The sequence below is a fragment of the Anolis carolinensis genome, chromosome 2, assembly GCF_035594765.1.
Source record: "Anolis carolinensis isolate JA03-04 chromosome 2, rAnoCar3.1.pri, whole genome shotgun sequence".
NCBI classification, from domain to species: Eukaryota; Metazoa; Chordata; class Lepidosauria; order Squamata; family Dactyloidae; genus Anolis; species Anolis carolinensis.
This window is the reverse complement of record NC_085842.1, coordinates 6,529,724-6,544,241: the sequence shown is the minus strand read 5'-3', so window position 1 is coordinate 6,544,241 and position 14,518 is coordinate 6,529,724. Positions and strand designations below refer to the sequence as shown.

General features: G+C 40.2%; 1 protein-coding gene across 4 annotated transcripts in view; it reads left to right on the top strand.

Annotated features, from left to right (window-relative positions):
- LOC100554718 (H-2 class I histocompatibility antigen, Q9 alpha chain) overlaps positions 1-10,555 on the top strand; it is a 35,170-nt gene extending 24,615 nt beyond the window's left edge. Inside the window, exons 7-10 of one of the 4 annotated variants that reach the window (XR_010002464.1) lie at positions 4,379-4,411; positions 4,529-4,562; positions 10,040-10,123; positions 10,213-10,555. Coding sequence is in view for 3 of the 4 variants with exons in the window: in XM_062969446.1 (XP_062825516.1) it covers positions 4,379-4,411; positions 4,529-4,548 (53 nt within the window). In the remaining variant the exon portion in view is untranslated. Of the gene's footprint in view, positions 1-4,378; positions 4,412-4,528; positions 4,563-6,029; positions 6,278-10,039; positions 10,138-10,212 lie in introns of those variants that run through there. The other 3 variants (XM_062969446.1, XM_062969445.1, XM_062969444.1) reach the window with 3 other exon arrangements.
- The last annotated feature ends 3,963 nt before the right edge of the window (positions 10,556-14,518 follow it).

The following is a 14,518-nucleotide window of genomic DNA, read 5'->3' as shown; positions in this document are numbered from 1 at the left end:
CTGCCATGCCACAGACACCGAGCCCATCATCACCTTGCCAAAGAAGTACTCCGAGTATTGGGATGTATTCAATGAGAAAGAAGCCGAAAAATTACCCCCACATAGACCTTATGACTGTGCCATTGACTTGGTGGAGGGGGCCCCGATCCCGCGAGGGCATCTCTACTCCCTGACCGAACCAGAGCAAGAAGCTCTCAGGGAATTCATAGAGACAAACCTTCGCAAGGGATTCATCAGACCCTCTCAATCCCCAGCCGCCTCCCCAGTGATGTTTGTGAAGAAGAAGTCAGGGGAACTACGCTTGGTGGTGGACTACAGAGCATTGAACAATATCACCAAGCGGAACAGCTATCCCCTGCCCTTAATCTCGGATCTACTGGATCGGCTTCGAGGAGCCAAGGTTTACACCAAGCTGGATCTTCGGGGGGCTTACAACTTAGTTCGCATCAGGGAAGGGGACGAGTGGAAGACCGCCTTCCAGACCAAATTCGGATTATTCGAGTCCCGAGTTATGAATTTCGGTTTATGCGGAGCTCCCGCAACGTTCCAGCATTTTGTCAATGACATTTTTCAGGACTATCTAGACAGGTTCTTGATAATCTACCTGGACGATTTTTTGGTGTTTTCTAGATCACAATCAGAACATGAGAACCACGTCAAAATGGTGTTACAACGACTGCGGGATCATGGACTTTATGCCAAGCTGGAAAAATGCGCCTTTGATCTACAAGAGGTAGATTTCCTTGGTTACCGCATCTCGCCTCTAGGGCTTTCCATGGATCCAGCCAAGGTTTCAGCAGTATTGGAATGGCGGGCGCCAACTAACAAGAAAGAGGTGCAGCGTTTCTTGGGGTTCGCGAACTATTACCGCAAGTTCATTCCAGATTTTGCCCGCTGGTCCGACCCCATCACTAGCTGCATCCGTGGAAAGCAGCCTTTCCGCTGGACTGATCAAGCAGAGAAAGGGTTCCAGCAACTAAAGAAACTATTCACCTCCCAGCCAATTCTACAGCACCCAAATCCTGGAACCCCTTTTGTTGTGCAAGCGGACGCCTCTGATGTGGCAATTGGGGCTGTACTCTTACAACCGGTGGGAGATCACCTCCATCCCTGTGCCTTTTACTCTCGTCAACTAACCACACCAGAGAGGAATTACACCATTTGGGAAAAAGAACTACTGGCCTTAAAGGCAGCCTTTGAAACTTGGAGACATTGGCTAGAAGGGGCCAAATTTCCCATTGAAGTCCATACTGATCATCGTAATCTAGAACATCTAAGAACTGCCCGCAAACTGAATCAGAGGCAGCAACGTTGGGCTTTATTCTTCGAACGTTTCAACTTCCAGATTCATTACATGACCCCAGCCCAGACCAAGCAAGCAGACGCCCTGTCACGTAAACCGGAATACGCTGCAGGACATAAGGAGACCTTTGAATCCCAACTATTACAACCCGAGAACTTTGCCACGCTCACAGTGGGGAACACCAAATCCATTTCCATTGGTTCAACTTCTTCTACTCCAGGACCCATCTGTGCTCAAGAAATCAGGGCTAGTCAGCAAGCAGATGCCTGGGCGCAGGACCAACTTCGTCAAGGTCTGCATTTTCCCTTTTCGCTTAAGGATGGGCTGCTTTGCTATAGAAATCATGTTTATATCCCACCCGGACCGGGCAGGGAAAAAGCGCTTCGTCTGTGTCATGACTGCAAACCAGCAGGACACTTCGGACTATTTAAAACCATGCATCTGATCCTAAGGGATTTTTGGTGGCCCAAGATCCGCAAGGATGTGGAAAAATATGTCAATACCTGCCCAGTATGTCAGCGCTCCAAGATAAGAAGGGAGAAGCCCTCAGGGCTTTTACACCCCCTTCCTACCCCATCTCGCCCATGGGAAATAATTTCTGCGGATTTCATCACTGACCTACCACCTTCCTGTGGATTCACCACGATCTTAGTGGTGGTGGACCTTTTCACCAAGTTAGCCCATTTCATTCCCTGCGAAGGCCTCCCCACGGCCAAAGAGACTGCGGATCTATTCCTTCAACACGTTTTCAGACTACATGGATTGCCCAAGAGTTTAGTCACAGACCGTGGATCTCAATTTACCTCTCGTTTTTGGAAGGCACTACAAAAACTATTGGGCATAGACTCTCGCTTATCTTCAGCTCATCATCCCCAAACAGATGGGCAAACGGAGCGCACCAATGCCACTTTAGAGCAGTATCTTCGCTGTTATGTAAATTACCAACAGGACAATTGGGCTTCTCTGTTACCACTGTCAGAGTTTGCCTACAACAATGGAGTTCAAGCTTCTACAAAAGAAACGCCGTTCTTTGCAAACTACGGCTTCCATCCACGTTTCTTCCCCCCTGTCATTGAAACTTCAGAAGTTCCCGCAGCAGAGGATTGGCTGCAGGAACTCACAGCGGTGCAACAACTTTTGCTCCAGCAACTGGATCAAGCCAAGGAGGACTATAAACGCCACGCTGACAAACACCGCCAGCCGGGCCCTGAAATCAAGGTAGGAGAACGGGTTTTTCTGTCCACTCGCTTCCTGCCCTCCCACCGCCCTTGCCGGAAGTTAGATGCCCGTTTCATTGGCCCCTATCCAGTGGTGGCGCAATTAAACCCCGTGACTTTCAAACTCCAACTTCCGCGTTCAATGCGCATTCACCCAGTGTTTCACCGTTCCCTGCTCCTTCCGGCGGATGGTGTGCGTCCTGATACAGACCAACCGGCCCCCCCTCCTGTTTTGATGAATGGGGAGGAGGAGTTCGAGGTTGAGGACATTTTGGATTCTCGCTTTCATCGCCGCCGCCTACAATATCTCATTGACTGGGTGGGTTTTGGCCCTGAGGAACGCTCTTGGGAAGACGCCTCCACAGTCCATGCTCCTGATCTAACCCGCCGCTTTCATCAGACCTATCCCGCCAAGCCGCGACCTCGCGCCTCGGGGAGAGGGCCCCAGTTTGGGAGGGGCCTTGAGGAGGGGGATAGTGTGATGACCCATGGGCCTTGTAGTCCTGCTCAGGACATTGTAATTCCTGATGAGGAGGAAAACTTGGGTTTTTTACCTTCCCAGTCAGAACTGGATTCCCCTCAGCCAGATCTTTCCCAGGCAGATCTGGGAACCTTGCACCTGCAAGAAAGTTGTCTCCCAGAAGTATGTCAAACAACCCCAGAGCCTACTTCTCCCGTGTTCTTGCGCCGGGAGTTTTGTAAACAACAGAGAAGTTTGGAATCAGCTTCGCGCAGGAGTGCGAGGATTGCAGCTAAGAATGTGGCCAATTAAGACTGCTTCTCGTGAGAATCTTTGGGGAGTCTCACATCTGGTCTCAGAGTTTAGCTTTCGGTTCTGATTCCCAGAGAACTGCTTCGGCGGGAAAGTTAGACTCTATTTAGGTGTTTTACCCGCGTAGTAACTTCGCGGAGTCAATTCGTCAGCCTTCGGAGCGAGTTGTGTCTGGACAGCGCGCTCCGATTCAAGCCTCGCTCCTGCTCAAGCCTTGCCCTGCTTTCCAGCCTTCGCCTAGCTTCCCAGCCTTGTTTACCAACGGACTTCGCCTTGTTGCCCAGGACCAATCCTTGCCTTGTATCACGGATTTTACCAAGTTATTCCACGGACCTTGTTCTTGTTCCTAGTTACCTTGTTCCACGTTTTAAGCCTTGTTTCAAGTATCAAGTTATTTCTAGCCTTGCTCAAGTTATGGACTAAAGGACCTTGTCAACTCCCCTCACTTTGCCTGGCAAAGTGAGTGTTTCGGTTATTGGATTACAACTTTGGACCTTAATATTACATATTGGACATCGCTTTTTTGGACTAATTTAGACCTTTCCTGAAAGGTCAGCTGTTGGACTATTTCACATACTTGCTTTTATTAACTTTATATATTCCTTCAATAAAGATATTAGTTAGATTCTGGCCTCTGTGTTTGGTTATTGGTGCCTTTGCAACCTGGGTTGTGACAATTATGTCCTACAAGGGTAGCATGTTTCATCCTGATAGCCATAAAAATGATGGAGAAACCATCTCCGGGAGTGTTCCCATTGGCACAAATGGGCAAAATATCAAAACGAAATAATGAATTTTTGGAATTTCGAGTTCAAAACAAAAAGGACCTCTTACGATTGTTAAGAAACATGAAACAAATGGGCATACGAATTTTGTATTTTGTAACAAAACAGAGTTTTGGCGTTTTGCACACCTCTAATGTATACACACATATATACAAGAAATGCACATATTCTTAAATGTTAGGAATACCTGATAACTCTCTGTGTGTATACACATGTGTACATCTTTGTCTTGAGAAAAAGAGATAAATCAAACCTTCCCTGTTTAAGGAACTGATCCGCCTGTCCTTTGCTTTCTTTTCAGCAAGTGACCAAGGATCCAACAGCTCTGGGACAGGTAAGTGTTAACTGAGTCCCACCTCCAAGAATACAAACACTTGCAAGTCAAAAAGAGATTTTGTTGTCTCCGTATTGAAGGAAAGGCTCACTCAGTTTTCCTTCTGTCTTCTTCCAGGGACTGCTGTGCCCATCTAGGAACCTCAAAGCAGGTAAATGTCAGTGGGAGGGGACAGGATCAAACCTTATGCATAGTGAGTCCATAATCCATTTCTTATTTGGAGGCAAATTCCACCTCTGAACTTCATTCAGAAATAAGGAGAAGGCTGCTGTGTTACAGGGCAGTGGTCCTTTCATGATACTGATATACCTCATTAAGTGAAGATGTGTTCCTGGGCACTATTTCCCTAACGGAAAATTTGGTGCCAGTGGCAAAAATGGCATGGAAAGGATAAGAATTGTTTCTACACTAAAAAAATGTGTTTTGACATTCTTCAGCAAACGTTTTATTCAAAATTAACAATATACACATATGAAATGAAGCAACTTGCAGAAGTAAAGAAAAGTGTTCCGAATCTTCTAGAGACCACTCAAAAACAACCTCACAACCTCTGAGGATGCCTGCCATAGATGTGGGCGAAACATCAGGAGAGAATACTTCTGGAACATGGCCACACAGCCCGAAAGACATACAACAACCCCACTCAAAAATGATTACACATTGGATCTAGAAAACATATTTTCTTTCATATGAGGAATGGACAAGGATACAAAAGTGGATATAGAATGGTGGCGTTTTTAACATCTTTGATCTTCATCTTCCATTGTTATCTAATACATAAAAGGTTTCTATTTCTGGCATAAATCTTCTTATCTCTGGTAGATTAAATTTTCAGGATCCTGTGATATCATTGGAGATCCTGATATTTTTGTCACTGACTTCTGTCTTTACTTGTTAGTCCTACATACCTGTACTTCTATTTTTTCCTAAATGTTATAAACAAACCAGTATTTTCATTTTCATCTTTTAAATAGTCGATAAAAAGCTGCCATTCATCTTCAAAATTGGAAGGATCGGGCGATTGTATAAGTGTAGTCAGTTTGTCTGTCTCTGCCATGTCCAACATTTTTGTAATCCATAAATCTCCCTCTCCATTTTGACGGTCGAACTTGCTCAGTGATTACTTCTGTTGGCAGCTGCAGTTCACTTTCCTGGTGGAGGTAGGGACACGAAGCTGCAAAGAAAAGATTCTAGAAAAGAATCTCAAATATTCTACACTTAAACTTTTTTAGAAAGAACACAGCATCCATCCTAAGCCACCTAGCTTTTAAAGTTACATATTAGATGTTAGGTCTGCAAATAGAGTTTCCAATCCTGAAAGGTAGCTTTACTTCATCTTTTTTGGACACAATTTGAAACTCTCCCCTGATCAGAAACAGTCTCTGGGATCTCTGGAATATTCCTTTGTTTGTCAGACTCTGGTGATATGTTAATTCAAAAGAAGTGATGCTTATTCCCATACTGGAGAGTTTGTAAGCCCCTCACTCCTCTGCTTACAAATCCTCCAGTATGCCCTTGAGATCCTCTTCCTCACCCGTTCTTGAATCCGGATCAATTTTTTTCCAGTTTCGTTTGCTTGACCTAATTCCTAAACATTTCCCTGTTTTATTTTCCCTAGTATAACTGGCAGATCTGCCATGGAAGAGAAGAGAGGAAAATTACATCCATCTAAGCACTTTGAAGATTTCTCCACTAATTTTCACCCTCTTTTCATCGGCACAGATTTTGGGAATATTTTTGATTCTGGGGAGCTGGGCTTGAGGTGATTTATGGTTTTTTGCAGCAATCAAGCATTTTAGGACGCATTTTGCAGCTAAAAGGATGAGTCTGTTTTTCACCTGATTTTAAAAAGTTTATTAATACTCTTATTAATAAAAAAAGTTTATTAATACATAAAAATGAGCTAACCACTTTCTATTTTGCTGTATGATTATATATCTGATTTTTTAAATGTAATTCTAAGGGCAAAAATAAAGAACTTCCCCCCATTTCTCCTTGTTGTTGCTTGTTTCTTCAATAGATGTATTGTCATAATAATAAATGAAATAGTTAAGGATGTATTGGTTTCATTTACTTGCGTCATACCCCCAGATGTGTTGTCCCATAATGAGAAGGTCTCTTGTTATACCATATCTCTCTGAAATTCATGGAGTTGCCATCAGTCAACAGGCAACTTGAAAGCACATACACACAACTCACTTAGATATGTTCTTAGACTTCCTTTCAAAAAGGGTACCAGAGAGGAAAATAAAATGGAAAGAACACAGATAGGTTTCTGCAGCACCACAACACTTCTGGGTTGTGTGTTTTCCGGGCAGTATAGCCATGTTCCAGAAGTATTCTCTCCTGACGTATCACCCACATCTATGGCAGGCATCATCAGAGGTTGTGAGGTCTGTTGGAAACTAGACAAGTGAGGTTTATATCCCTGTGGAATGATGTTTTTGTGTACAGCTGTAAATAGTGCAATGTGTCAAGATTAAAGCCTCCTGATATTTTGGAAGAATCTGAATTTACTGAACAGTATGCTAAGAAGGTCAGACGTTGCAGTTATACCCTACAGATAAGAACTCTGCTGTGTTGTCCAGTGTCCAGTGTGCGTTTCCAGGGAGGGCATGATTGGAAAACTATAAATCACAAACCTATGCAGCCCCAGCCCCTCTTTTCATGCACCTTATCAGGACGGACACCTTGAAAGTCCCTGCAATATACCTCACAACCTCTGAGGATGCCTGCCATAGATGTGGGTGAAACGTCAGGAGAGAATACTTCTGGAACATGGCCATACTGCCCGGAAAACACAAAGCATTCTTGTCAATAACATGAAAGCACCATTGTCTAAAGAATTACATGTTGTTACAGCATAGAAAACCAATGGGATTGCATGATGGTTAAGATGCTTGTGACGTAGACAACATTAGACAAATGGGGTAAATTATCTTTATAAGCCAATATGGATATGCTTGCTAATTTCAGTGGAGGTGATAAAAACCCTTGCAACCATTTTGGAAATTTGGACAAATCCTTTGATTGCATGTATGCATGTATTTGTCACATTGCTATGGCCACACAATAAATAGTTATTTTGCAGTTTTCACTTCTTCACTTCACACCACTTTATTTCTTAATTAGAAGATCCAACTTTTTCGGGTGTTTTACCTCGCCCTCTCCATAGAAATGGGGCCTCCTGCTTTTGACTTTGGATTAAAGAGGAGTATTTTTACATCTTTTACATCTTTGCCCCCATTACAAGTATAGGTTCAAAACCGTATGGGAATCTAGGGAGTAGTGGGTAACTGGTTCTGACGATGTATTGTTATTATTTGAAAGTGACTTCTTTTCTCTGGAACAACTCTTTTTCCAAACATCAGCATATTCTCTCAAGCTCAGGCCTTTCTCAAACATAGGCCTTTTGCAACTTAGATCAATCAAAACATATGGGACTTGTAGTCATTACTCTTTTAAAACCTACGTCCCCCTCACTTTGAGTCTCCTTGTGGAGAGAAAAAACAGGGTATAAATAAATATATAATAATAGGGGGTGGCCCTATTTGAGGGTGCAAATAACAGCAAACCCTATGAAAATGAAGGCCTTTGGGCCTGAGAATAGCCTCATCACGGGAGACCTAGAAAATGCTTGGAGTGGCCTTATATCATCGTTAATAAAAATGTCAGCAGGGCCCAAACTGCATTCATTTCATATTGAAGCAGAAGTTAATTGTGGTTGCTAAGCATGTGGAAAGAGTCCTCCTGAGCCTGTTCAGAGTGCCTTGTCTTCTTGAGAGAAGGGTGTTATTGTGGAAACATGGCCCCTCTGAGCATATGCAGAGTTCCCAGACGATGGGACATTGTACATGGGGCAATAGGAAGGAAGGAAGGACTCCATCTTTCCCTACATGCTGTGTGTGTCTCTTAGGACGGTGGCAGAAGGCATCCTGTCAGCTTTGGCCTATTAAGCAGAAAAATATCCAAATGTTTTGAATAGCGTGAGAGGATTTTTTCTTCTAAAGAAGCCCCTCTGAGTCCGAGGCTTCCCTCAGGGCTCCGCCATTTTATGCTCTTCCCTTCCCTTCTCCTGGAACTTTTACTTCCAAGTGCAAGGGATAGCTATGGGGACTTCCATGGCCCCATCCATTGCCAATTTATTCATGGACAATTTAGAATGCAACTTCATTCTTAACCGCACTTACAACCCTATTGCAGACACTGTAATCAAATACTGCAGATTTATCGACGACATTTTTATTATCAGTAAATCCCATCAGGCTGCGGAACAATTATTATCATAGATTAATACAATTCACCCTAATATTAAATTTACAGGAAATATTAGTTCAACATCTGTGGTTTTCTTGGATGTCTCAGTTATAAAAGAGAATAATCAGCTAAAGGTTAGAAATCATCGAAAAACCACAGACAAGAATGCTTTACTACATTACAATAGTTACCACAACTGGGCCTTGAAAAACAACTTACCCTTCTCACAGATACTTAGAATCAAGCGTAATTCCTCCTCACAAGAAGACTTTAGTCAGGAGGTAGAAATAATGAAATCTCAATTTAGAAACCGAGGCTATCCTGAGCACATTATTCAGTCAGCTGTCTCAAAAGCATCAAATATACCAAGAACTACTCAAAGACAGGACTAAACAAAGAGTTGACAGGTTGATATGGCCACTCACCCTTACAAACATGTCTAACATTGCCATCAAAACCATCAAAAAATATTGGAATTTAATTAGGGATATTCCAGGATGTGAGAAACCCCCTTTAATTGCTTACAAGAGAACAAAAAACATTAAGAACATTCTTATCCATTCAAATATTGACAACAAACATCTTACCAAACCAATTCTAATGGGGAACTTTCGATGCCACCATTGTTCTGTATGTCCTCAATTAGTAGCCTCAAAAACATTCATAGATCCACATTCACATCGGGAGCATAAATACACCCATTTTGCTACTTGTAGTACGAAGGGAGTTATATATATGATTGTTTGCGAGTGCAACTTAGCATATATTGGTCAGACTCAACGGTCAGTAAAATCACGAATCATTGAACACAAAAACAGAATTAGGAATCTGTCGAGGGAATCAATACTTTACAAACATTTTCATGATCACCAACACAGTCCAGATTCATTTAAATTCCACATATTAGAAGTGGTGACACAAACTTCTGACATGGATTACAATATTAAACTCTTACAAAGAGAATCATACTGGGTGTTTAAGTTACAAACTGAGCACCCCCGAGGTCTTAATGAACATAATTTATATAATTACTTCATGTGAATCTGTACTTGGTATTTCTTACTACACTATAAATTCCAACCAAACTGGGAGAACCACCAGTGCAATCTAGTGTTGAGTAACACATATATGAATATACTCAGTAACCCCATATTGCTTTAAATGAATAATGTCTACCTGAAATCATCCCACCTGAGGACAAAACTTCCCATTATATTGTGAGGTTACCAAATAACAGTTTATACTCGCTATAAGAATCAACCAAGAGCTAGCAGAGTATCAACACTGTGAGTATATAAATAAGATACTATCCTAATTGAAACTTAAAAATCTTAAATTATGTTATAGCCACTGTTTGTTCCTTTTATTTAGACCCACTCTAGAAAAAAAGAGAAGAAGACATAAAAACACAACTAGAAAGAGGAGCATAAAGGGTATACATATGAATGTATTATTGTAAGTCTCTATGTCAAATTTATAATGACATTTATGTGGATCTGTTATATGTTTATATGTTTTTGGTTAATTCATTATAATATTCCCAGATTAATTTACTTGAAGAAGACCTAGTCTAAACCGGTCGTGATCTACTGTGACCTACTTGCTCTTCAGCACAATGAACTGATTGAATAAGTGAACAATTATATATAGAACATATATTGTTGAGGGATCTACTGTGACCTACTTGCTCTTCAGCACAATGAACTGATTGAATAAGTGAACAATTATATATAGAACATATATTGTTGAGGGATCTACTGTGACCTACTTGCTCTTCAGCACAATGAACTGATTGAATAAGTGAACAATTATATATAGAACATATATTGTTGAGCTACAGCCATTTTTGATGTATGGATTATGTTTATTACAATTGTGAATTCTGAACATATTGTATTTTATTCTATATGAGTTCTTACATTATACTTGTTGACTGAACATTGCTAAAGCAATCATTACATTTGTGGGTATCTATTACTTTTGTGCATAACCAGGAACCCATTTACTTAATATTGTGGAAACATGGCCCCTCTGAGCATATGCAGAGTTCCCAGACGATGGGACATTGTACATGGGGCAATAGGAAGGAAGGAAGGACTCCATCTTTCCCTACATGCTGTGTGTGTCTCTTAGGACGGTGGCAGAAGGCATCCTGTCAGCTTTGGCCTATTAAGCAGAAAAATATCCAAAAGTTTTGAATAGCGTGAGAGGATTTTTTCTTCTAAAGAAGCCCCTCTGAGGCCGAGGCTTCCCTCAGGGATCCGCCATTTTATGCTCTTCTCTTCTCCTCAGCACGGCCGGGCGGCACAAAATGGCTCCTCCTCAGGATTCCTTTCCCCTCAGAACACAAAGATAAAAATAGTTTCGCCTTTGGAGGGAGGCCAGGCCACGCTTGCCGAAAGCGAAAGCCACACCGAAGCAATAATGAGTAAACTGAGAGCCCGTTCGCAAGATCCGTTGTCAGGAAGCCAAGATTTCGAGTCCCTCAAGGTTACTTCATGTGGCAGCAAAGAGGCATTGTGTTTGGCGTCCATTTCTTAGAAAGACATTCAGGAAGCCATTGTGAGAAGAACAACATGGTGATCCTGCATGGCCACCACACAATTCTTTACACTGTGGGAATATATTTGTGAAATGTGGTTTCTACAGAGAAAAGAAAATGGCCTCTATATGCATCCATACAGAAAGTGTAGAAATCCCACCTATTTCTGGAAATAGTTCTTGCCAAATCAGCAAACGCTTTTGGTGTCCTCGTTCAGCATATTTACAGTATCTATATACTGCAATGGTGATAATAATAATCAGGAAGCCTTTGTGAGAAGAACAACATGGTGATCCTGCATGGCCACCACACAGTTCTTTACACTGTGGGAAATATTTGTGAAATGTGGTTTCTACACAGAAAATAAGATGGCCTCTATATGCATCCATGATGATAATAATAATTATTACAGTAGAGAACGTTGGATAAGCAAATACGTTGGATAATAAGGAGAGATTAAGGAAAAGCCTATTAAACATCAAATTAGGTTATGATTTTACAAATTAAGCACCAAAACATCATGTTAGACAACAAATTTGGCAAAAAAGTAGTTCAACATGCAGTAATACTATGTAGTAAATACTGTATTTACTAATTTAGCACCAAAATATCACGATGTATTGAAAACATTGACTACAAAAATGCGTTGGATAATCCAGAACGTTGGATAAGTGAGACTCTACTGTATTTTGTTTGTTTATATCCCGTTTTTTCTCTCCATATGGAGACCCAAAGCGGCTCACAACTAAACGCATTTCAATACAACTTAAAATAACCAATTTTAAAACAGTATTCAACAACATCACTATTAAAACCATCCAGGTTAAAACCATAAAAACATATAAAATCACCGCAGCCCTTGACGGTCTTAAACACCTTCATCTTTAATAGCGAAGGCATGGCTTGTTCTTACCTGCAAACAGACTTGTAATAAATTCCTTTTTGTCTGACTTCCTACATGTAGACAGTAAGATTGTTTTATTGCCATTTATGACTCAGCTATACCTGATACCGGTAGCTAAAATGTTTTCATTCAGACAGGCTTTAAGATCAATGCAAGGGGAACCGTGGTTTTCAACTTTGATTGTGTTTTAGTGGTTTTTAACTGGTAAAACAGTTGGATCTCACTTATCCAACCTTCGCTTATCCAACGTTCTGTATTATCCAACGCAGTCTGCCTTTTAGAAGTAAATGTTTTTATAGTCAATGTTTTCAATATGTTGTGATGTTTTGGTGCTAAATTTGTAAATACAATAACTACTACATAACGTTACCATGTATTGAACTGCTTTTTCAGTCAATTTGTTGTAAAACATGATGTTTTGGTGCTTAATTTGTAAAACCATATCGTAATTTGATGTTTAATAGGCTTTTCCTGAATCCCTCCTTATTATCCAACATATTTGCTTATCCAACGTTCTGCCGGCCCGTTTATGTTGGATAAGTGAGACTCATTAAGATCGTATAACTAATATATATTATAAATTGTAAATCTATCTATGCATATACAGTATGTGTCTATGAGATATATATTATAGTATTATATATTTTATTAATATATAATACAGTAATAATTATATAAATATATAACAATACAATACTATATATGCACAGCAATATATATATATATATATATATATATATATATTCCATTAAGAAATTATAAGTCATATATTTTAATTATATCTATCTTAATTACATATATATGTATGTATATGTATGTGATATATATTATAGTACAGTAGAGTCTCACTTATCCAAGCCTCGCTTATCCAAGGTTCTGGATTATCCAAGCCATTTTTGTAGACAATGTTTTCAATATATCGTGATATTTTGGTGCTAAATTCGTAAATACAGTAATTACAACATAACATTACTGCACACTGAACTACTTTTTCTGTCAAATTTGTTGTATAACATGACATTTTGGTGCTTAATTTGTAAAATCATAACCCAATTTGATGTTTAATAGGCTTTTCCTTAATCTCTCCTTATTATCCAAGATATTCGCTTATCCAAGCTTCTGCCGGCCCATTTAGCTTGGATAAGTGAGACTTACTGTATATATGTATGTATGTATGTATGTATGTATCATATCCATTAAGAAATTATAAGTAATATATTTTAATTATGTCTATCTATCTTAATTACATATACTGTATATGTATGTATATGTATGTGATATATATAGTATATACACACACATATATACATATATCTATGTATATATGTGTATATATAATATAGTGTACATAGAAACACATATATACACACACATCTATATGTGTGTGTGTGTGTATGATATATAGTGTTAGATATGTACATCTATGTATATATGATATATTATAGTACTATAATCCATAAAATACAATAGACAAGCTTAAAACATATAGTTTTCGCTTATCCAACGTTCTGCCGGCCTGTTTATGTTGGATAAGCGAGACTCTACTGTACTATGATTATTATTATGATTATGATTAATAATAATAGTAATAATAATTATTATATTATTGGGAAAATGCCAGGATACAAATGAATACCAATAATGTGAGGAAATAAGTATGGGAGTTGCATTTACCTTAAGTGGGTTGTGGGAAATAGAGCCTAGCAGTTGCTCAGAATCCATATTCAGCAGACTCAGGTTAGGGTTAGGGTTAGGACATCTATCAGGAAGTGTCTTTGGTCATCCTTAGAGCCTGCCACACTCTTGGCCACTTTTACAGAGACATATCTTTGCAGCTACTGTTATCTCCCATGCTTCTAAAGGTGATGGGATGATGAAAGCAGCCTCTCCTGATGATTTCAGGATCAAGATAGGCTAATATTAGGAGATGTGGTTTGCCTGATAGCTTGGACCTGAGCCATGTAGGGATTCATAGGTCATAATCAGAATTACAAACTGGCAACTAGTGGAGCTGTTTTAATGGTGTGCAGTGTGATTCTTGTAACTTGCCCTAATCAATATTCAAACTATCTCATTCAATTAGTTGAAATTTCCAAACACTCTTCAAATGAGCCCCATGTAAAACTGCAGGAGTTGAAACAGGATCTAACGCAAGTGCTACCATGGCCAGCTCCAACATTTGGTGCAGTTGGTATACAAGTTTTAAATGTGCAAAGCCATGTCTGGTCACCTGAAAAACCTGGACCAATCTGAAAGCTGAATCCAGGAATAGCTCTAAATTAGTGCATACAGAATCCCTATTCCCTTATTTGCCATATGACTGACCAGAAGCACATCTGTCCTGTCTGGATTTTCAGCAAGTCTGCCCCTATCCAGTCCATTCCTATAACGGACAACTGGTTTA